Source organism: Chiloscyllium plagiosum, unplaced genomic scaffold (assembly GCF_037043375.1).
Source record: "Chiloscyllium plagiosum isolate Xiang-an unplaced genomic scaffold, Cpla_swu_hap1 HiC_scaffold_5, whole genome shotgun sequence".
Classification (NCBI taxonomy): domain Eukaryota; kingdom Metazoa; phylum Chordata; class Chondrichthyes; order Orectolobiformes; family Hemiscylliidae; genus Chiloscyllium; species Chiloscyllium plagiosum.
In genome coordinates this window covers 5,473,590-5,498,139 of record NW_028270143.1, presented here as the reverse complement: position 1 = coordinate 5,498,139, position 24,550 = coordinate 5,473,590, and the positions used below count along the sequence as shown (strand labels likewise).

At 41.5% G+C, this 24,550-nt stretch overlaps 1 protein-coding gene across 7 annotated transcripts in view; it reads right to left on the bottom strand.

The window, feature by feature from the left end:
• Positions 1–24,550, bottom strand: part of rbms3 (RNA binding motif, single stranded interacting protein) — a 1,382,426-nt gene that overhangs the window by 6,507 nt on the left and 1,351,369 nt on the right. For 3 of the 7 annotated variants that reach the window (XM_087986930.1, XM_087986932.1, XM_087986931.1), the window contains exons 15-16: positions 5,272–5,352; positions 1,175–1,299 (exon numbers count right to left, since the gene is read on the bottom strand). In XM_087986930.1, the coding sequence (XP_087843056.1) occupies positions 1,175–1,299; positions 5,272–5,352 (206 nt within the window). Of the gene's footprint in view, positions 1–1,170; positions 1,300–5,271; positions 5,353–24,550 lie in introns of those variants that run through there. The other 4 variants (XM_087986933.1, XM_087986934.1, XM_087986937.1 and 1 more) reach the window with 2 other exon arrangements.

Sequence of the window (24,550 nt, the reverse complement as noted above, 5' to 3'; positions counted from 1 at the left end):
GACACAATCAGCCACTGAAATCTGATGCAATATTCAAAACTGATCTTCTGAGAAGTAATTTCTTCGCATATCAGAAGAATTATGAGGGTTAAGTTCCTGATATAAGGACAGGAAAAATCAAAATCATCTTCTACTATTTTGATCATCTTTCTGGATTATGAAGGGAACATTATGGCTCAGTGGTTAGCACAGCTGCCTCAGAGCGCTAGGGACCCTGGTTTGATTCCGGCCTTGGGCGACGTCTGTGTGGAGTTTGCACATTCTCCCCGTATCTGTGTGGGTTTCCTCTGGATGCTCCAGTTCCTCCCACATTCCAAAAGATGTGCAGGCCAGGTAAATTAGCCATGCTAAATTGCCCATAATGTTAGGTGCATTAGTCAGAGGTAAATGCTAGGAAATGAGTCTGGGTGAGTCACTCTTTGGAGGGTTGGTGTGGACTTGTTGGGCTGATGGGCCTGTTTTCACGCTGTAGGGAATCTAATCTAATGACGATATAATGAAGATAGAGATATCAGCAATGACATTCTGTGAAAGAATCAACACAAATCTAAAGTTATCACATGTAGATTTGGTGATAGATGGGGTGGCACGTTGGCTCGGTGGTTAGCACTGTTGCCTCACAAGCGCCAGGAACCTGGGTTTGATTCCTGCCTCAGGCGATTGTCTGCATGGAGTTTGCACATTCTCCCTGTGTCTGCATGGGTTTCCCCCCACAGTCCAAAGATGTGCAGATCAGGTGAATTGGCCATGCTAAATTACCCATGGTGTTAGGTGCATTAGTCAGGGGTAAACGTAGGGAATCGAGTCTGGATAGGTTCTTCTTCGGAGGGTTGGTGTGGACGTGTTAAGCCAAATAACCTGTTTCTATGCTGTAGGGAATATAAACTAAAAAAAAATCATGCTTGATTATCAATCCAACTCAGACACTTTGGCATTGATTTTAATGGATGCACTTTGCTGATGGAGTATAAAAGTCCTGCTGATTCTTTGAACGATATTCAGCTTATTGTGAAACCTGCAACGTGATTGTATCATTGTAGACTTTTCAGAAATTGATGTGTCAGGGTCAGCCACAAGGTCAACATGATCGTCTCTCCATCTATTTATTCTACACTGTATGGACTCATTCTCCCTTGGCACTTTCATTCTTTATGCACAAACTAAAAAGACTTACTTAGCTTGTTGGTAAGAATAGGTAGGTGCATGATCATTGGTTGTTTCCACTGGTATCTGCTGTTGGCCACTGGCTTCCTGTGATGAAGGTGCGACTGTCTGTGGGGAGGTATCAGCAACAACACCCTGAAGTTAGGAAGGAAGCAAAATCGCATGAGACGTCTACTCACCTCCACTCTAACGACAGAGTTCACGATAGTTGTTACATTGTAAGAAAAGCAGCATCAGCAATTTGGGAAGCAAGTTTTCCATCTCCCCAGGCAGCTGAATGGAGGTCATTCTGACTTACAATTGGAGAATACAAGTCCGCAACCCATTTACATTGCTCACTTTATTTCCATTTCCAAAGTCTAAATTGCCTCAATATGTCAGGTTGACATGTTCTATTCTGATCACCTAAAATTTGTTGTCTCTAGATTTCAAAATTATTAGCTTATCTTTGATCAATTTTCCATCATTTAAGCTCCTACCTAATAGATTGCCCTAGAAAACAAAATTGACAGTGAAAAAAGACAGGTTAAATCAATTGATGGAAAACATGTATCAGCATTAGTTTCCTCTTTTCCTTTTCGGTTGTATTAAAATTCAGAACTGTATCATCACTCAATCTTCATTTTCTGTAAGAATATTATTTTGTTTACTTTATCTTGGCTGCAGAACGTCTGACTTACATTGATTACTGTCCTTTATACCCTTTCTCATGCATCAATTTTCTCTGTGGAATATGGCCAAAATTGAGTATAATACAGCTCAGGCTGCTTTCAACCAAATATAATCACATCTTTCCTGATCCAGACAGCAGTGGTCAGCACTGGGATTCAAATAAGGAAGCTTTCTGTGTTTACACGGGTTCTTTTATTTTGTTCAGTGCAAGCTCAGAAAACAAAATGGAAATGAATTCAAAAGTATTCATTTTAAGTAAGGCCATAGAGAACACTGCAGCTTGAACAATATCCCTTTTACCTCTGAAACCTGGGAGGAAGTACAGCCCAGACTCATAAGACCAGGATTCACTTGCATGAGTTCCAGATGATTTATTTTAGTGAAGTGAGTGTCTACCAATTTCTAGTAAGTACAGGACCACAGAACAAAGCTGAATACAAATTGAACTGTTTTAGATATTGTCAATCAAGCTCTTCAAACATGTAATGGTACACATCTGGAGCAGGTAGGGCTTGGACCTGGGCCTCCGAGTTAGAGATATACTGACACGACCATTGGACTGGTTTCATCAGGCGTACATACTAAGAAAAACACCAAGGGAGCTCAAGGGTCAAATGAAAATAACATCTCAAATAAGACGCACTGTCAAGGCTTATGCCCTGCTATAGGAAAGATATTATTAAATTGCAGCAAGTTCAGAAAAGATTTATCAGGGTGTTGCTAGGACTGGAACATTTGAGTTATAAGGAAAGGCTGGATTGGCTAGGACTTTTGTTACTGGAGTGTAGGAGGTTCAGGGGGACCTTACAGAGGTTTATAAAATTTTGAGGGGTATAGATAAGGTGAATAGCAAAGGTCTTTTCCCTGGGGTGGGAGAGTTTGAAACAAAAGGGCATATTTTTTAAGCTGAGAGAAGAAAGATTTACAAGGGACCTGAGGGGCAACGTTTTTACATAGACAGCGGATCGTGTGTGGAATGAACTCTCTGAGGAAGTGCTGGATGCAGGTACAGTTACAACATTTAAAAGACATTTGGATAGGAAATGTTGAGAGGGATATAGGCCATTGCAGGCAAATGGAGCTAGTTTATTTGGGAAACCTGATCAGCATGGACGAATTGGAGCAAAGAGTCTCTTTCTGCACTGTAGGACTCTGACTGAATGTATGCAGCCATATTTTGAAAATGATTGATGCAAACAACTTTCCATTTCTGGAGAAAATGAACAAATGGGCAAAATTCAATGGTCACAGGTTTGGCTCCATATACAGATGAAAACCAGTGGTAACCCAGGCGCGGCAGTTCTGAAACTGCCAGAGCTGATGTGATGTCAGTCTGGAAATTAGCAGGTTGTTACGGGTTCTTTGTCATTTTCCAGGAGGATGTTTCATCTCCTACAGTCATCAGTTAAAGGTCATCAACTCTTCAGTACTGACAGCACTACCAGGAGCAGTCACCCGCACTGGTACTGTACTGGCCCAGGCCAAAGTGCTGTTGGAGATCTGGAAGAAAGGTAGATAAAGCAGAATTTCCTAGGCTAGTCAGGCAGGCAGTAAAAAGGAGCATATCTTGATGCTGGCAGTTCCCTCGTTGCACACAAGCCAAAGGCTCACATTGTGTGACTCCCACCGGGTGGTGGCGGAAAAACAGTAGCAATGAGGTGAGGTCGGTATGTGGGGGAGCCGGGAAGGCAACTGCGTATCGGATGGGGGTGAGGGAGAGAATGCATTAAATTCTGGCCACCCCTTGAGGTTTGTGTTATGTAGCTGGGGCTTGTTTCCCCTTTAAGGGAGTGGAGTCGAAAAGTGTGGTGCTGGAAAAGCACAGCAGGTCAGGCAGCACCCGTGGAGCAGGAGACTCGATGTTTCGGGCATAAGCACTTCATCAGGAATAGTGAAGGGCTTTATGCCCAAAACATTGACTCTCCTGCTCCTCAGATGCTGCCTGACCTGCTGTGCTTTTGCAGTGCCACACTTTTCAACTCTGATCTCCAGCATCTGCAGCCCTCACTTTCTGTCTTTAAGAGAGTGGGTCAAGGAACCACAATGTTTCCACTCAAAGAGAGATATAATTTGATGGAGTTCAAGATTGGTGAAACAGACTCAGACCATTGCAATGTAGTTAGGTGAAGCCAAAATTATGCAAGGAGTTTTGAAGTGGGGGATGCCTGGTTAGATAAATTGCAACATCAAAGATCATGGCATTAGGTGGAATTGATACTGTGGAAGTGAGAGGGAATTCATGGTAAGAAGCAGATTGACTTTGAGAAGGGGAGCTAAAGGAAGTTAACAATCTTATAAAACCTTCAATCAAAACATTGTCTGTGGTTTTCAGAATGACTGCAATAATCTGTCAATCATGAAATTTTTTTAAAAGTTATAGAATTTTGAATAAATTATTCAATTCAATTTATTTTTCTGACACCTATTAATGTTATATACTGGCTTGTCACAAATTTCAGTTAGGATTTTACAAACTATTCTTCATTGTTGATGTTCAAGCAAGGAAGTGAGTAGAATGGCTCATAGGGACAGAAAGAAAGAGGTAATGAGTTGAGATGGTGGGAGAAAATCATGGCAGTAAGTGGCCTGGTGGTTAGCACTGCTAGTTCATAGTGCAAGAGACCTGGGTTCAAATCCAGCCTTGGGTAACAGTGCAAAGTTTTCATGTTGTCCCTGTGTCTGCATGGGTTTCTGACAGCTGCTCTGGTTTCCTCCCACATTTTAAAGAAGTACAGGCTTGGTGGATTTATTATGATGAAGGCAGGGTCACAGGGATTGAGTGGCTGTGAGTCTGGTAGGATGGCCTTCGAATGGCTGGTGCAGACCTGGTAGGCTGAATGGCCTCTTCTGCAATGTAGGGATTCTAGTAAATGGCAGAGAATAAATGAGAGAGAAATTCCAGCCTGAATGAAGTGAGCAAAGCTAAAGAAGGTGAATTAATATTTAAATAATGGATAAATAATATTTTTATGAAATAGAACAAGCTTCTGCATTATATTTGACAGAGATAACAATGCTGGGGACAGAAGGCTTTCCATTTTCAGGAAGCAGTGGACAAAGAATAAGTTCTTTTCTATCCCAGTCCAATAAAGTGCTCAACTTAGTCCTCAATTTGAAAAGAGTACTTGCTATGGCATTGGGAATAATTTTCATTTCACACAACAACTATCCCTGACCTTTCCAAGTGAGATTGCCAATAAAGTGGTTCACATCCACAAAGAACCAGATTAGAATTGCTCAATCCCATGTCAAATCTGATCCTTCAAGACAGCAGACAGAAAATCTTTCAACCCATCAATTTTTACATTAGATTTGATGTCAAATTTGGAATTTTAATTAGATTCATAACTGTTATTAATCTTAAGTATTTTGTGATAAATAATCATGTACAATTGTGTTATGCATAATCCAGCAGAGGAGGATTTAAATACTTACTTCAACAGGGACAGCTGCTGGAGGCACAGGAGTGTACTGGGGAATGTAGGTCCCTTGCATAGGTGCTGCAGCAGTCATATACTGAAAAATACAAGAAGATTACTTGAGCCACTTTTGGCATTTGGCACAAAACATAGCAATGTGCAGTTTTAAATCACAGTGCAATGTGAAAGTCTATACTAAATCATGAGATAAAAGACTAGTGAGAATCAGACACTAAAATGCAACTAAATTGAACAAATTGCAAACTGCAGAATTTGTTCTGCAAATTTACAGTTTCCTGAAATACTTGGCAAACCTTTAAACATCTATTAGAAATTCTGTCTCTGCAGCAATGTGTCACATGATTATGCTTGCACACATCATCTGACAGAAAACAGAGTAAATCTTTCGAACCTTGGTATTCCACATCGTCTCAAAGAGACCAGCTGAATCCCATGAAGATTTTCCAGGAAATTCTGGTTTCTTGGATAAATTAGTTTTCTTCATTTTCTCAACTATTGTTCCATCAAATGACCATTTTTTCGGTTTGCTTCCCTCATGGGCCATTGGTTTTGCTGGCTGGACCAGGATTTATTACCCTAACCTAGTTAAGCTTGAGAAGGTGGTGATGAGCTTCTGGAACCACTGCAGTCCATGTGCTGCAGGTAGACACAATGCTATTGGGAGGGAGTTTCAGGATTTTGACACACTGACAGTGAAGGAATGGCAATATATTTCCAAGTCTGGATGGTATTTGGTTTGGAGGGGAACTTGTCTTTGTTCTTCTTGATGGAAGTGGTCATGCATTTGGAAGGTGCTGTTTAAGAGGCTTGAGTGAATTTTTACAGTGTAGATGGTATGCACAACTATTACTGAGTGTTAGTGTTGGAGGGTGTGAATGTTTGTGGATATAGTGCCAATCAAATGGGCTGCTTCATGCTGGATGGTGTCAAGCTCCTTGAGTGTTGTTGGAGCTGCACTCATCCAGGCAAGTGGGGAGCATTCCTTTAACTCCTGACTTATGCCCTGTAGATGATGGATAGGCTTTGGGGAGTAAGGAGGAGAGTTACACACTGCAAATCTCCTATCCTCTGACCTACTCTTGTAGCCACAGTGTTTAAGTGACTAGTCCAATTCCCGGTCTGGTTAATGTTAACCTCAAGAATATTGATAATAGGGGATTCTATGAGGGTAATGTCATTCAATATCAACGATTAATGATTAGATCCTCTCTGGTTGGAGACTGTCATTGCCTGATATTTGTGTGGCACAAATGTTACGTTTCAGCTCAAACTTGGATACTGTCCAGGTCTTGCTGTACTTTGACATAAACTGCTTCAGTATATGAGGAGTTGCAAAAGATGCTGAACATTTTCAATCATCAGTGAATACCCCCAGTTCTGAATTTATGATGGAGAGAAGGTACTTAATGAAGCAGCCGAAGATGACTGGGCCTAGGACACCACCCTAAGGGATGTCCTGGAGATGAGATAACTGACCTCCAAAAATCACAACCATCATCCTGTTTGCCAGGTATGGCTCCAATCAATGGGGAGCTTTGCCCCCCAATTCCCAATGACTGCAGCTTTACTAGCATTATTTGATGTCACATTCGATCGAATGCAGTCTTGATATCAAGGGCAATGACTTTCTTTTGTCCATGTTGAACCAAAACAGTAACGAGGTCAGTGGCTTCGTAATCCTGGTAGAACCCAACCTGAGCATCTGTGAGCATATTGTTGCTGAGGAGGTGCTGCTTAATAGCACTGGTTATCTTCCAACACTTCACTGATGATTGAGTGTAGACTGATGGGGGGGTGACCAGCTGGGTTGGATTTATCCTGCTTTTTGTGCTATTTTCTGCACTGTTGGGTAGATGCCAGTATCGTAGATACACTAGAATAGCTTGATGAGGGACGTAGAAAATTCTTTCGATCAAGTCTTCAGTACTATTGCCAGAATGTTGTCAGAGCCCACAGTGTTTACAATATCCAGTGCCTCCAACTATTTGACATCATGTGGAGTGACTTGATTGGCTGAAGACAGAAATCTTTGAAGCTGGAGTAGGCTGAAATGGATAATCCACTCAGCACTACTGGTTGAAGATTGCGATGAATGCTTCAGTCTTCTCTTTTGCACAGATGTCCTGGGCTCCCCCATCATTAATTTGGGGATGTTTATGGAGCCTCCTCTACGGTAAAAGTTGTTTAATTATTGTACTGTTTTGTTAATGTGACATTAAATCTATAATGTGCAAATATGCACTTAAAGCACACCTTCAACAAAAAATCAAACAAAACATATTTTCAGTCTGCTAGCCATTACTTATTTCTTCCTTTGTTTTCTTTAACTATTTGAGTTTTGCAACTTTGGGTTTCCTTTTTATTATGTGGTCCCAGCAATATTCGCCTAAACATTAATGTGTAAGCTTCGTTATTAATTGGATAATTTTTTCCACTGCATGTTCTTTGTGGTGAAATCATAGAAGAGTTTTCTGATGATTTGTAAGATGTGGAAAACTGAAGCAATAGTCTACTATCCCCACCCCTGAGCTGATTGTCATCAACCTCTTGCCTTCCACCATCCTCGCTTTTAAGGTTAGAACACACTTGATAATGATGTGCATGATAGCACAATGTGCAGAAAGGCATAGTGGCTCAGTGTTGTCCCACAGCACAAGGCACCCTGGTTCAATCCCAACATCAGACACCTATCTGTGTGGAGTTGGCATGTCCTCTATATCTGCATGGGTTTCTGCTGAATGCTCCTGTTTCCTTCCACAGTTCAAAGGTGTGCAGACAAGGTGGATTAGCCATGGGGAATACAGACGTAGGGTCATTAAGTGGGATGGTCTTTGGAGGATTAGTGCAGATTTGATGGGCCTCTTTCTCATATGCAGGTGTCATTCACCAATCATTTTAATGTACCAAAGTATTGCAACATAAAGCAGGCATTGTTAAGAGTATAACTTGGTAGCACCCTCATAGGACCAGAATACACTTTATAAATGAATTCTGCTGCAGCAAATAATTTAATCCCTATTCAATTGTACTCTTGCTGAGAATAATAAAAAGCTGTATCTTTGAACCTCACTAGTGGGAGGGGCTTGTTAGTGGTCACCTGACATGCTCACCCCCTACACTTGGGGGAAACCCTAGATACTAACATCCTGTAACATATAACAAAGGAAAACATCTCTAATATTGAATGTTCTCTGTATCCTTGAATGACTTTACAGTATCTTAATCAACATACATTTGTTGTACTTGCTCTTTGCTTGCACTCAATCTACTATCACACTACTTGGATAAAATTTATATCTTGAAAGAACAGCTAAAATGAAAACTGCAATGTTGGTAATTTTAAGCCTGCATTTCAAAGAATTTGAACAACTTTCCACTTCAGTGTAACAGCAATACTGATTGGCTGATTAGGCTATTAATCGGAGACCTAAATAGACTATTTTAAAATTGCATCATCTCATCGAGTCACCTGTAATCTGCCAGGAGAACCAAACTTGCAGTAATGAGTTCTCCTTAATTACTCTTTCATTAAATCCAGTGGCAAAGAAGACAGCTATCTGCTCCCCTTCCCCCTCCAACAAGTGTACCTGTGGCAGAACCTTGAAACAGTGATCTAGTTAGTCCTGTATAATTGTGAGCTTTAAAAGATTGTTATGATTTGGGACTGTGTCTTTAATTTAAGGTAAAATGAAGGTGGTCATGCCTCTGACACTGAAGTCTGCCTGACAGAAAGATCTGACAGTTTGACTATTTAGAACAACGGGGACCCAGATTGTTTTACTGGGAAGAAGGTGCAAGATGTTTACACTTATAGACAATGGCAGCAACTGGGTGCCATAAGTGGACAGAAGGAGAGACTCCAGTAATGTGTGGAGAATGGTATGTTGTATACAGTTGTGCTTCAAACTATCCATCTGCTTCCAAGTAGTAAGAGTTTGAGGATAGCTAATCAGCATTTTTACTTGTATTTTAAGGATAGCTAATCAGGATGTAAGGTCCATGTGATTCACAGAGATGGGCTTTGCAGAAGGAATTGGAAGGCAAAGGATAGCCAGGCAAAGCTTGACTGCATGAGGTACTAGAAGAGAAAATGGTGGCACTTACCCAGGCTACGTGAATAAGAACATTATCCTTCTTCCTACAGTACTGGTTGTTCCTCCAGATGGCTGGGACTGCTTCAACCAGGATAGAAACCTCAGACCAGGTTGATATGGTCTGCTGTCATGTCCTTGGGGAACAGGAAGTCTGACCTACGTACCACCCTATTTGTCCTCTGTCTTCTATGTCAGGGACAAATGTGAGTAACTTTGCAGGGCAATTCCCTGGAGACACTACTTCTCCAGGGCACAGTGGCCTTTTGAAGATGATCTGGATGTAAGGGATGCCAGTAAAATTGCCAGTAAAATACACTGAATTCTTGGAGGATTGGTGCTTGCTAAGATAGGGTGGAAATCAAACATGAGAGACACCATAGGGACTGGTTCATAATTAATGAGGTGAGTTTGGGAAGTTAGGGCAAGGAAACATGCTCGGTCTCATAGCAAGAAACCTGCCAAAAAATATGATGAAACTCAGACATAGCCAAAAAGCCCACAAGAAGTTTGCATTGGGGACTGTAAAAGGAAGATACTACTTTAAACCAAGAAAATTGTGCAAAAAGATGGAAAAAAAAACCCTTCAAAGACAGTGAAAGGATGAATTCCTAACTGGTGGCCAAAAGACTGAGCATTGGTGTGCAAAAATCCTCATGTCAATTGCACAGAACTAAAAGAAATTGGAAGAAACTGAAAGAAAACAATTCTTCATTTCCTGTGGTCCAACCATCGAACTGTTATTTCCCTGATCTTATTTACTTATTGACCTCAATATCATGACTTATTCTGTCTTTGTGTATCTGTCTATTTGTGAAGAGAGATTTTAAAAGGAGTAGAATCAAAGTCATAGAGTTATAATTTAGGAATATATAGAACACAGAACATTACAGCGCAGTATAGGCCCTCAATGTTGAACCAACCTGTGAAACCAATCTTAAACCCATCTATCCTACACTGTTCCATTTTCATCCATATGTCTATTCAATGACCTTTTAAATGCCCTTAACATTGGTGAGTCTACTACTGTTGCAGGCAGTGTCTTCCATTCCCCGACTACTCTCTGAATAAAGAAACTACCTCTGACACTTGTCCAAATCTATCACCCCTCAGTTTAAAGCTATGTCCCCTCGTGCGAGTCATCATCATCCGAGGAACAAGGCTCTCACTATCCACCATATCTAATCTTCTGACTATTTTGCATGTCTCAATTAAGTCACCTCTCAAATGAAAATAGCCTCAAGTCCCTCAGCCTTTCCTCATAAGACCTTCCCTCCATACCAGGCAAGTTCCTAGTAAATCTCCTCTGAACCCTCTTGAAAGCTTCCACATCCTTCTTATAATGTGGTGACCAGAATTGTATGCAATACTCCAAGTGCAGCCGCAATAGAGTTTTGTACAGCTGCAGCATGACCTCATGGCTCCAAAACTCAATCCCTTTGCCAATAAAAGCTAACACACCGTATGTCTTCTTAATAATCCAATGAACCTGGGTGGCAACTTTCAGGGATCTACGTACATGGACACCGAGATTCTCTGCTCATCTAGGCTACCAAGAATCTTACTATTAGCTCAGTACTCTTTATTCCAGTTGTTCCTTCCAAAGTGAATTTCCGCATTAAACTCCATTTGCCACCTCTCAGCCCAGCTCTGCAGCTTATCTGTGTCCCTCTGAAACCTACAACATCCTTCAGCACTATCCACAACTCCACTGACCTCAGTGTGATCCGCAAAGTTAGTAACCCATCCTCCTACTCTATTATCCAGGTCATTTATAAAAATGACAAACAGCAGTGGCCCCAAAACAGATCCTTGCGATACACCACTAGTAACTGGACTTCAGGATGAACATTTCCCATCAACCACCACCCTCTGTCTTCTTTCAACTAGCCAACTTCCGATCCAAATCACTAAATCACCCCCAATCCCATGTCTCTGTATTTTGTACAACAGCCTACCTTAGGGAACCTTTATTAAACACCTTACTGAAATCCATATATACACATCAAATGCTTTACACTCATCCATCTGTTTGGTCACCATCCCAAAGAACTCAATAAGGTATGTGAGGCACAACCTACCCTTCACAAAACTGTGTTGACTTTCCCTAATCAACTTATTCCTCTCTAGATGATTATAAATCCTATCTCTTATAACCTTTTCCAATATTTTATCCACAATCGAAGTAAGGTTCACTGGTCTATAAATATCAGGGTGTCTCTACTCCCCTTCTTGAACAATGGGACAATATTTGCTATCCTCCAGTCTTCTGGCACTATTCCTGTAGACAATGACGACATAAAGATCAAAGCTAAGACCTCTCCTCCCTAGCTTCCCAGATAATCCAAGGATAAATCCCATCTGGCCCAGGGGACTTATCTATTTTCACACTTTCCAGAATTGCTTCTCCTTATGAACAGCAATCCTGTCTAGTCTAGTAGTCTGTATCTCAGTACTCTCGACAACACTGTCTTTTTCCAGTGTGAATACTGACAGAAAATATTCATTTAGCGCTTCCCCTATCTCCTCTGACTCCATGCACAAATTCCCACTACTATCCTTGACAGTCCCTAATCTTACTCTAGTCATTCTTTTATTCCTGATATACCAATAGAAAGCTTTAGGGTTTTCCTTGATCCTACCTGCCAACGACTTCTCATGTCTCCTCCTGGCTCTTCTTAGCTCTCTCTTTATGTCTTTCCTGCTAACTTGTGTCTCTCAATGCCCTAACTGAGCCTTCACATCTCATCCTAACATAGCCTCCTACTTCCTCTTGACAAGAGACTCAATTTCCTTAGTAAACCACGGCTCCCTCACTAAACCACTTCGTCCCTGCCTGACAGGTACATATTTATCAAGGACACACAGTCGCTGTTCTTTGAATAAGCTCCACATTTCAATTGTGCCCATCCCCTGCAGTTTCCTTCCCCATCCTATGCATCCTAAATCATGCCTAATTGCGACATAACTGCCTTTCCCCAAGCAATAACTCTTGCCCTGCATTATATACCTTTCCCTTTCCATCACTAAAGTAGACATAACTGAATTGTGGTCATTATCACCAAAGTGCTCACCTACCTCCAAATCTAACACCTGGCCACGTTCATTACCCAGTACCAAACCTAATGTGGCTTCACCCCTTGTTGGCCTGTTGACATACTGTGTCAGAAAATCATCTTGCACAGACTGGAAAAAAACTGACCCATCTAAAGTACTCAAACTATAGTATTTCTAATCAATATTTGGAAAGTTAAAGTCCCCCATAACAGCTACCCTGTTACTCTCATTCCTATCCAGAATTATCTTTGCTATCTTTTCCTCTACATCTCTGGAACTATTTGGAGGCCGATAGAAAACTCCTAACAGGGTGACCTCTCCTTTCCTGTTCCTACCTTCAGCCCATACTACCTCAGTAAATGAGTCATCCTACATCCTTTCTGCAACCATAATACTTTCCTTGACTAACAATGCCACACCTTCCCCTCTTGTACAATCTTCTCTGTTCTTACTGAAACATCTAAATCCTGGGACCTGCAACAACCATTCTTGTCTTGGCTCTGTCCATGTCTCCGAAATGGCCACAACGTTGAAGTCCCAGGTATTCCTGAAGAAGGGCTTATGCCCGAAACGTCGATTCTCCTGCTCCTTGGATGCTGCCTGACCTGCTGCGCTTTTCCAGCAACACATTTTCAGCTCTGATCTCCAGCATCTGCAGCCCTCACTTTCTCCCCGTCCCATGCTGCATTTACCTTTTGCCATTAGTTAAAGACATATTGTTCGTAATACAGTCATTTTCTTATTAAGGACATAAATCTCGTGAGCATTTTCTTTTAACCTGGTTTCATCAGTCAGGTAGCTTGGCTAAAGTTCTTCAAATTTGTGACAAGTCCAGGAATAGTGGGGTTTGATTGCCAGTGCACTATCCCGTTGAGTTATGGTGCATTTCAGAGAGCTCTTAAGGATCAATCAGATTGCTGTGGATCTGGATCACATGCAGGCCAGGCCAGGCCAGGTAACTATGGCAGATTTCTCGAAGAACATTAGTAAGCTAGATGGCTTTTTACAACAAACAGTGATAGTTATCATGATCATTATTGCAGAGATTACCTTAGTATTCTAAAATTATTAATTGAATGTAAATACCAGCAGCTGCCATGGTGGGATTTGAAGTAATGCCAACAAACATCAGCCTGGGTCTCGGGATGATGAGTCTAGTGCTATTACTACTAAGCAATTAACTCCTAATGTTAGAGGCAATGCTTTGCAGAACAAAACTTCTTAAATTGTCTCTAGCTCTCTTGCTAATTACTATTAATCAGTGTCCTTTAGGACATTTCTTCCTGGAATCAGTTTCTCGTTATCTATTCCATTGAGACCCTTTTTAAACTCCTCTACTTAAAGCCTAATGATTCATAAAGGTTTACCATAATGTCCTAGCTTTTTTACTCTGTTTATAAAGCTAAAGATCATGTATGTTTTTTTTGTCAATAGCCATGCCAACTTGTCTTAACACCTTCAAATATTTGCATATGTGCACCCCCCTGGTAACTGTTTAAAAGCTTCCTTAAAATTATCCTGTATGGTTTAAGTTGTTTCTCCTCAGTCTTCCTATCAAAATGGTTCCCTGCACATTTCTATACATTAAATTTAATTTGGCAGTATATCTATTCATTTCATCAATCTATGGTGATCTTTAATGTGCTACTACTTTCTTCAATTTATTTATACATCATACTTGTCCCTTTTCTGGAGATTAATTTATGCCTTTTACATGTACCATCTGCAACACACATCACATCCCCAGTTGGGAATGCAGAAAGGACACCTGTTCTCGAATTTCTCTGCCAAAGTTCCTTTGCAGTTGACCATGAGTAGAACTGCAGATGCAGCTGAACTGCTTGCTGGGTTTTCTCTCTTGTCTGTGAAGAAGCAGCTTACCTCCATTCAATAAGATCCTGCAGAGATTTGGATCTCATCAGGTAGGAATTGAATGAAAGATCCCAGGGAGAAGTCACTAAGATTTGCTCTTGATGCACCACAAAGTTGGAAGGGAGAGAATAAGTTAAAGATTTCAGCTTTACTACCTCAGTCCAATCTATACTTACACGTATTAGCTGGATTTTCCACTGGCCAAAGAGCTTTTATTCCAGTGTAGATGAGAATTTTGGATGGGGACCCTGTGGAATTGCTGATGTGGCTGACTCCTAAGAAATTGCTTGGGAAACTGAAAATTCCGCTCGGCAATTACACCACACCAGGAACCCTCTGAAAGGCCTCATATAAATCAGAAACTTCAGAAGCTTCTGATGAAATGAAGTAAAATAGTTAGTCATCAAACACATAGTCTAACTCCTGACTAATTGTTCAACTGACCCCATATACTTACGTCACACACCTACAGTTACACCTCTTCCCAGACCCTGACCTGACAATAGCCCGAACCCTGACCCACCTTCCCTGCTCGACTGGGCCTGACTACCCCAAACGATGGCTGTCCTGAACCTGATCGGACTCCTCGCCCTGTCAGCCATTCCCACCTTTGTTTGCCTTCCTTTGACAGTTCTGCGCTACGAAAGAACAGTCAGAGTGGAAGTGTGACTCCATATTTCTGAAGTAAGCCAGAGCAGAATTCCCTCCCAGGATCTGGAGCTCCCTTCTTTTGTAAAAAGCAAGATCTGTAGTGCCAACCTGTGAAAGATTGGCATTCTTCAGAAAATCCAGCCCATTGAATTTCAGGATTTGGAAGTGAAGCCTCATATTTTATCCTCCTTGGATTTATTTCTCTTGTACAATGTATTGTATACTGGGCTGCTCACCAAGTTATTGCTGAACAAAATCCAATCTCTGATTATTTCCACAGTTTGTTAGCAAGTTAATGATTTCTATTCTTGTGACTTATTTGAATTTTAAATGCATAATTATGGCAATATTGCAGTAACAAACTGCTGAGGAAAGCAAATTATGAAGGGAAGAGATGAATGCATGAAAGATCTGCTCTTTGTAAATCATCCCTCTCTAGTTTTGGGAAAAAAGACATTCATAGAACACCTCACATGATATTCTACATCAAATCATATTGTTCAGCATTTAGGATGCCACCATCTTGTAATTTGTATTTTTGTCACAGGAAGACTTATAGGTCAATATCCTTTCAACTGCATAAAAGGGCATTTGAATTCACTACTTGCCAATCACAACACAACTATACATGGCAACATAGCTCAGTGTTATAATTATAATTGGAAAGGATATAAGCCAAACCATCCAGACCCAGGGGAGCTTACCAATGGCTCATGTCAACTAAACTACAGTGTGACATGTTGGAAACTCAAAAACTCCTCAGAGTTTCAACAATAATACAACATATAATCTCTCCTTTATGTAACTTTCTTTTAATCTAGATAACAGAGAGTAAATACTGCCTCCACATTTCCCTTGACATCTTGGATGCCACCTCACTGTAAGAAACAACAAATGGAAAATCTGTCACTTGTTTAGTTGTCACTGCTGGCAGATACAAAAAAAAACAATTTCAACAATGAGGAACATTCAGAAGAAAGAGATGGACTGAGAATGGATGGCAAAGACAGGGCAGCCTGATCCCGTAAAGATAAATTCTGATCCAGTTCATGTTGCTGTAAACATTGCACACCCTGTGGACTATAAAACTGAATGCTCGCAAAAGTATCAGGCATTTCCTCTCTTTGTGGTTATTCTGCTGGCATACTGCCAAGTTTTCGTACATTTCAGACCCATGCTCCCAAAGCAGAAAGTGAGAATCTAAATTTAAACAGGAGCCTTGCATCTGCCAAATATCCATAATTTACTTGCATAATAGGCTATTGTCTTTTAAAGTCTATAACACAATGTGGAGAATTGAACTCAGCGGTACTTGTTCAGTGAGTTAATGTGTGATGCCAGGTTAAATGAAACTAGAAAAACATATTAGCAAGCAACATGGCTCTGAGTTATAAAGTACTTATTGCATCATTGAGCTGCAAGGTATCCTGGGACTTGTAGTTCGACTTTAAGCTGACCTTTCAGAGAGCTGTGACTCACAAAAACATCTACAATTCCTCGATCATGTACTGCAAAGTTCAAATACAAAACACGTTAAAGCTCCTTTCACCTGTTTGTTTGGTCTTCTGTTATTTATTTCTGATTTGTACTTTGCTTTTTATTCTCATTTCCTTTTCTGTGTTCACCTCTGAATGCTGCTGCTTACACTGGAGTCAACTTTGACACACTGCGGTGTTCACCACGCCTCGACTGCTGGGGTCATTCTTCATGTGTTCATTTAGAATGGAGTCTGATCAAACTACTCAACCATGCAGGCCACTGCAGTTAGCTAATCACATCCAAGTTTTACATTTCTGGCAGAGATCTCTGGCCATCCATTAGGGTAAGGAACATATATTGACTTTTCTCCTTAGTTCGAGCATGCTTAGCCAAATGGTGTGATCCCATGGCCTGCTGTGTTCAGATAAGTCAGCAAATGCCAAGGATGAAAAATGGCCTTTAAATGTGTGCTTGTAGTACCTACATTTTCGATGCTAAATAGCTTAACAAACTCTTATAATGTGGACAGAACACATATGCCAAATGAGTCCCAGCTGCCATACGGCAAACATTTACCCCGAAAACAGGCATTAGGCTTTTTAATGTGGAAATGTTTGCTACACATCTGACGCCCTCATTGCAGCACTAAATTGTTGCTAAGTTGGCTCCACTCAGGAAAACTAGAAGAACTTGAAAGGGTTCAGAAAAGATTTACCAGGGCTTGAGCTATAGGGAGAGGCTGAACAGACTGGGACTGTTTTCCCTGGAGTATCAGAGGCTGAGGGATGACCTCACAGAGGTTTATAAAATCATGAGGGGCATAAATAGGGTAAATAGACAAGATCTTTTCCATGCGTTGGGGGAGTCCAGAACTAGACTGCATAGGTTTAGGGTGAGAGGGGAAAGATTTAAAAGGGACCGAAGGGACAATGTTTTCACGCAGAGGGTGGTACGTGTATGGAATGAGCTGCCAGAGGAACTGGTGGAGGCTGGTAAAATTACAACATTTAAAAGGCATCTGGATGGGTATATGAATAGGAAGGGTTTAGAGGAATATGTGCCAAGTGCTGGTAAATGGGATGAGATTAGTTTAAGATATCTGGTCGGCATGGACAAGTTGGACTGAAGAGTCTGTTTCCGTGCTGTACAACTCTATGACTCCATGACTCTATCACACAAGTGTTCCTCCTTACTTTCATATTCAAAGAAATCTGATGTGATGTGAACAGCTACCAATTTCATTCTCATCATCTCCTTACCATTAGTCCCCACTGCTTCCTTTGGCTCTTGTGACCTCCCAGTTCAATCAACCCTCCCCTGCTGCTCACGTCCCGAGGAACTGTCCCCTTGCTTGGTTGACCTCCCACTCACTTAACCCAGGGTTGCTGTGACAGCAACAGTCTGATCTTCAAGTCCACTTGCTGGTAAGTTGTTTGGTGCAGCTCAAGTTCAGACAGTGGCCTAATATTTGATGGAACCTGGCCTTCCCTAAATTTGGAAACATTAGCCTATCCAGCATAACCTATTACTGCCCAGTGCTCTTCAGTTCTGAAGAAGTCATACTGGATTTGAAATCTTAACTCTCAACAGATGCCATCGGGTCTTTTGAGTTTCTTCAGTGATTAACTGATATGTTAATATAGTGTGGTAATAAGTGGAAGTTTGTTAGAAATTAATCGCTGTGCTTAAACTACCCATTTCATAGACCCTGCCAAGAGTAACCATATTCACTCTGCTCCTAGTCCAGCAAGATTCTGTGAATCCACTGGGAAGGCAGACACACCAAAAGCAGTGTCCTCGACCAGGCCAACATCCCCAGCATCGAGGCACTGACCACCCTTGATCAGCGACGATAGGCTGGGCATGTTGTCTGCCTGACTGACATGAGAGTCCCCAAGCAGGTGCTCAACTCCCAACTTTGAAGCAGCAGGTGAGCCCCCAGGTAGACAGAGGAAATGCTTCAGTGAGTCCCTCAAGGCCTCACTGGCAAAGTGCTGCCTTCCCACAGAACCTGGGAAGCAGTGACCCAAGACCTCGAAAGTGGAGGAGGAACATCCGGGAACGCGTCGAGCACCTGGAGACCTGCTGTTGGGGAAAAGTGGAAGCCAGGAGAAAACAGCGAAGGGAGCACACTGCCACAATAATGTTCCATCCCACCCCTTCCCACAATCACCAAGTGTAACAGAGCCTGCAGTAGCTGTATTGGTCCATCTGTGGACTCACCCTGAGAGTAGAAGAGAGTCATCCTCATCTGTAAAGGACCACCAATGATGAATCCAGCAATGACCATGTTCACTCTGTTCTTAGTATGGGAATGACCATGAGAACATGAGAACATAGTCATTGCTGGATTGGAGCTAAGTGAAGGGCCTGGTGGGAGGTACGTCAGGTACCAATAACCAGAGTTCAGGGATGTCAAGGGCCTGTAGTGCTCCAGTTAGGGGCACAGGGCCTAGGGAACTAGCAGCACTGGGTGAGTAATGTCTGTCCGTGCCCCTGACCACAGAGCAGGCGGAGTGAATATCATCGTTCCTGGAGAAAATTCCAGAAGGAGAACACAGTGAAACAGGTCAAGGAGAATTTCTGGTCTGACAGGTCTTGTATACTTCAACAGTGGAGGACCAGTAGGTTTCATTTGCCGGTATTACTTTATTCAAAACTGCAGGAAGTAGCAAGAGCTTGGCTCAGACAGGGGTGAAAGGTCAGAACTCAGTGGGTTTAGGAGCAGGCAGGAGGAGTTTAGGAAGCAGCATAATCAGCCAGAAGAATGTAATGTTGGGATCGTGTTCATGTCTTTGATGGACTACTGCATAAAATTGCACTAGACCACCACAGAGACAATCTCTCTGAATGAATGAAAGAAGCAAGTTTAAGGAAACTCAAAATGAGTTTGTGTGACTTAACAGAGGAATACACATGAAACCAGGGAGGATTTATTTTGGAATCATGCATTTCGTTTTGAAGAGTTTGATCTCTTGGTGATGCTGTTTCTGTGTTTTCCGATGTAACATATTGAAAATTGTTGTTCAATAAATTCAGCATGTCTGGCAGCATCTATGCAGACAGAAACTGTACCAATCTTTGAGTTAATTATTTCTGTGTTCACTTCTTCCAGTTGTGAAAACATCCATTTCCACTTTGAAAAAATTACACTCTTTCTGTCTGCACTGATACTCCAAAGCCTTTTAAGCAGTTCCAGCACCTTTTGTATTTGTTTCAGGTTTCTGTCAAACACTTTAATTGCAGATTGTTGTTGTTAGTTTAAGATGTTGGTAATGAGTGTTCACTATGACACGCCTCAACATTTCCCTATTTTCTATTGAGCTAAGTCAACAGAAACAGCTGGCATCACACAACTTCGATATTAAACAACCAGAAAATACTGCTGCAGAAGATTACCTAATTGTTGTGATGTTATATTTTATAACTTTAATGTTAGTTGCTGTAAGGTTGGATTGGTGGTGTTGAGCTTGTAACCACTTGATTTTTCTGTTTGCCTTAATTTAATTAATTTCTAAGTATTTCTGTATCCCTGCAATTTCTATCAAAGCCGCTTTTAGAAGCTTGACTGTACAGTGCATAGCTTTTCTGCACTAATTAAGTTTTCTTTATTTAGAGCGTTATGACTCAGTATGGTAAATAATGGGACCTCCACTGTCCTGGACATTGTCCTGGACTTGTCTTTTTTTAAACTTATGGGAAACACCCATCACTGAGAGACTTCTAGTTTCACTTTTGACTTTGAATGTTTTAGTCCTGTGAGGGACAAGGTAGCTGTACAAAGCAGTGCTCCTGCAAAGAGAATGATAGATATATTACATTGGAGTGAAGAGTTAGTGTTAGTCCCAGGCCAGAAACATTGGGATGAAAATTGGGAACTGGTTACCCAAAGTTGAGTCCAGTGAAGCTGAGTGTATAGTAGCTTCAGGAAGAAATTACTGCAGTTCCAGTTTAAAAGCGTGAGTGTTATATGAATGATATGTTGAATGATATACAGGAGAGGTTTTTTTAGGGGTACTTTACAAAAGTTGTATTGTTTCTTTTCAATTTATAAAGGAGTATTTTGGGATTATGTTTATAATTTTTGTTTAAAATCTTTGAATTATTATGAGTAAATAGTTTGGATCATTCTATTTTATCATTGTTTCTTTTGTAATAACCTTGTGTTTTGTTGTTGAAACAAAATCACCAGCATTGCGGTAGCTCAGTTAGAGACTACTGTGTGGCTCAGTGGCTCAGTGGCTAGCACTGCAGCCTCACAGCGCAAAGGACCCAGGTTCAAGTCCAGGCTTGAGTGACTGTCTGTGTTGAGTTTGCACATTCTCCCAGTACCCTTGTGGGTTTCCTCCCACATTCTAAACACATGCAGGTAAGGTAGATTGGCCACGTAAAACTGCCCTGTAGTGACCACAGATGTGCAGGCGAGGTGGGTTACCCATGGGAAATGCAGGGTTAAAGGGATAGGAGGGGGCCTGAGTGGGATGCTGTTTGGAGGATCAGTGTGGGCTGAATGGTCTGCTTCCACAGTGTAGGGATTCTATACTTTGATGAAACCAAAACAAACAAATTATGACCAGTCAAGTTGCTTGCTGTCTGGGATCAGAGTTGTCTGCTAATAACATCAGCTGGGATCATAATTCAATGAAATAGGGCATGTGCGAACTTTTAATAAACATGCAGTAAACAAATTTCTGCATAATACCAGCTAAATGGATGCTCTAATTTAAATTCACTGCCCAGTCAAGTTGGGTATGTTCATTGGCATAACAAAAAAAATAGATGTACCACTGCAATGGGGTATTCAAACTTCAGATTGAAAATGTATTGATTTCTGTCAAAATCATAACCATGAGCAGTAATGACCATTCCTGGATGGGGAGGAGAATTAACATGTTCATCGGAGTTGCAGTGTTAACTTTGCTTTCTTCTAATAGATGCTGCTGGACATGCTGAATTTTGCCAATAATTTCTGTTTTTATTTCATATCTTGACATCCTCAGTTGTTTGGTTTGTTTTAATGGTCATTGTTGGAATTGGAACAGAATGAACATGGTCAATGCTGGACTGGAAGGAGAGTGACTAAGAGAAAGTGAGGACTGCAGATGGATGTTGCCTGGCCTTCTGTGTTTTTCCAGCACAACATTTTTCAACTCTGGAAGGAGAGTGAACCTGCTCAGTATTACAGACAACTTGTATTCCCGTCAGTTATGTATCTTGGCCAATATAAATGGCTCTTTAATTACGGCCCCAAGTTCTTGCTCTAACTTCATTGAAGATTAATGAAACTCCCAGAGGATCAATGAAAGAGTTCTGCTTTTGTCATTGGATCCAACTCTCTGGTAGTTTGGCTGAAAATCTACCAAAATTTCACACTGTTTGCACATCTGTCTTCTGCTTTTGTGAAGTTGCAGAACTACAGACATTGTTTTCATCAAATCAAAGCTTTACTTGAAAACCCTGAAAAGGTTATGCTAAAAATGCAATCTGCAAATCTGAAATGTCACTTTTCAACATTTTAAAATAATGATTTGGTCTGGAGGAGCACTGGTCTATTCCTCAGCATTACTGTTTACAAATTAATCCAACTCTAAATGGAGCAGTGCTGTCTGAATATTAATTTCAGTGATATTCAGAAAGTTTTGAATTTGGATTCATTAACATCATGTCACAGCAATGATCACTTGTCATTCTGCTGAGAGACTGATATTTTCATTGCTCCATGACGCATACTTCTGGGCTGTTTTTTTGGCTGACTGCCGAATCACCTCCACTGAACTATCACCAGGATGTGGAGTCTCTAATGGATTAGATTTGTTAATGGATTGGAGCATCATCCATTTCACTAATGAGAAAAATTAAAAAGGCCATTGCTTCTATTGATTAACTGTGTTGAGGACACACAATGTAAAGTACTGCTAGATCTGCTCAGAGTTATGCACAGTCTTTCTCATTATTTCTGATGGTGTTTAAACCAAATGGAATCTTATTGTTACAGGCTACAGGAAGCCAGCCATTAAAAAAAAGCGTAGGTGAGCAATGGATACTGTTCAACTACTGTCAACATGATCAAACTTCCTGACCAAAAGAAAAAAGTTGCTCATTCCAATGCACCAGAGAGAGAAAAACAGAGATGGTATATCCATCTGCAAAGGCACATTTGTTTCCAAAATTTCGCAAGAACCCAGAGTACTTAACATGTGTGGTGGAGTATTTATTAAGGGATTTATTTTAAATAGGTATAGGATGGCTTGGTTATGAACTACGATGTTTCTGAAAGTATCAAGCATTATGTCAAATGTCGATGACGGAAACAAAGCGCAATTTCATTGTCAGGACATTGACTGGAAAGAGATTGAATTCAGTGCAATAGTTATTTTAATTCATTCATATGAAACATCTTTTCAACCCATCACATGTGCATCTAACCAAATTTGTTCACTGGACACTCAAAAATCTAAAGGCAAAACAGGGTGGCGAATTTTGGCTTGCCTTGGATAGAAGATTGACTGGCTGACAGAAAGCAGAGGGTTAGGATAAATGGGCCCTTTTCCAGATGATGTATTGTAAATGGTGGGGTGCCATATGGTTCAGTTCTCAGACCTCAATTATATACAATCCATATCAATAATCTGCAAGTAGGGTCAGAGTGTAACATAGCAAAGGTCATGGTTGACACTAAAGTAGATGGGAAAGCAGGCTGTGATGAGGAGATTAAGAATTTACAGATGGATATTGACAGGTTAGGAGAATGAGCTGAAAATGTGTTGCTGGAAAAGCGCAGCAGGTCAGGCAGCATCCAAGGAACAGGAGAATCGACGTTTCAGGCATAAGCCCTTCTTCAGGAATGAGGAAAGTGTATCCAGGAGGCTAAGATAAAAGGTAGGGAGGAGGGACTTGGGGGAGGGGCGTTGGAAATGCGATAGGTGGAAGGAGGTCAAGATGAGGGTGATAGGCCGAAGTAGGGTGGGGGCAGAGAGGTCAGGAAGAAGATTGCAGGTTAGGAAGGCAGTGGGAAAGCAGGGAAAGTAGTTCGAGGGATTTGACTGAGACAAGGTGGGGGGAGGGGAAATAAGGAAACTGGAGAAATCTGAGTTCATCCCTTGTGGTTGGAGGGTTCCTAGGCGGAAGATGAGGCGTTCTTCCTCCATCCGTCGTGTTGCTATGGTCTGGCGATGGAGGAGTCCAAGGACCTGCATGTCCTTGGTGGAGTGGGAGGGGGAGTTGAAGTGTTGAGCCACGGGGTGGTTGGGTTGGTTGGTCTGGGTATCCCAGAGGTGTTCTCTGAAATGTTCCGCAAGCAGGCGGCCTGTCTCCCCTATATAGAGGGGGCCACATCGGGTGCAGCGGATGCAGTAAATGATGTGTGTGGAGGTGCAGGTGAATTTGTGGCGGATATGGAAGTATCCCTTGGGGCATTGGAGGGAAGTAAGGGGGAAGGTGTGGGCGCAAGTTTTGCATTTCTTGCGGTTGCAGGGGAAGGTGCCGGGAGTGGAAGTTAGGAAAATGGACCAGAATCTGGCAGATGGAGTTTAATGTGGTTAAGGGTGAGGTTATCCATTTTGGTCTGAAAAATAAAAGGACAAATTATTGTTTAAATGGAAAGCAGATTCAAAATGCATCAGTGCAGAGGGATCTAGGTGTCCTTCTGCATGAATGGCAGAAAGTGGATATTTGGCTGCAGCATATAATAAGAAAGGCAGATAGAACCTTGGCATTTATTGCAAAAGGACTGGATTATAAAAGACGTGTGGTTGTAATTACATAAAATGTTAATGAGATCACTCCTGAAGTCCAGTTTTGGTCTCCTTACCTTAGGAAAGTTGTGGTGGCACTGGAGGCAGTTCAGAGGAGGTTCAATAGTTTGATTCCAGGGATGAAAGGGCTGTCATATGAGGAGCAGTTGAATAGCTTTGCGTTCAGAAGAATGAGGGAGACTTTGATTGAGGTATATCAAATACTAAAGGGGATTGATAAGGTGGACATTGAACAGACATCCCGCCTTGAGCGACCGTCAAAAACAAGAGGTCATAGGTAAGAGTGAGAGGAGGTAGGTTCAAATCCGAGATGAGGAGAAACTACTTGGATCTGTGGACCTCACTGCCCAGAGTGCACTGGAGGCAGAAT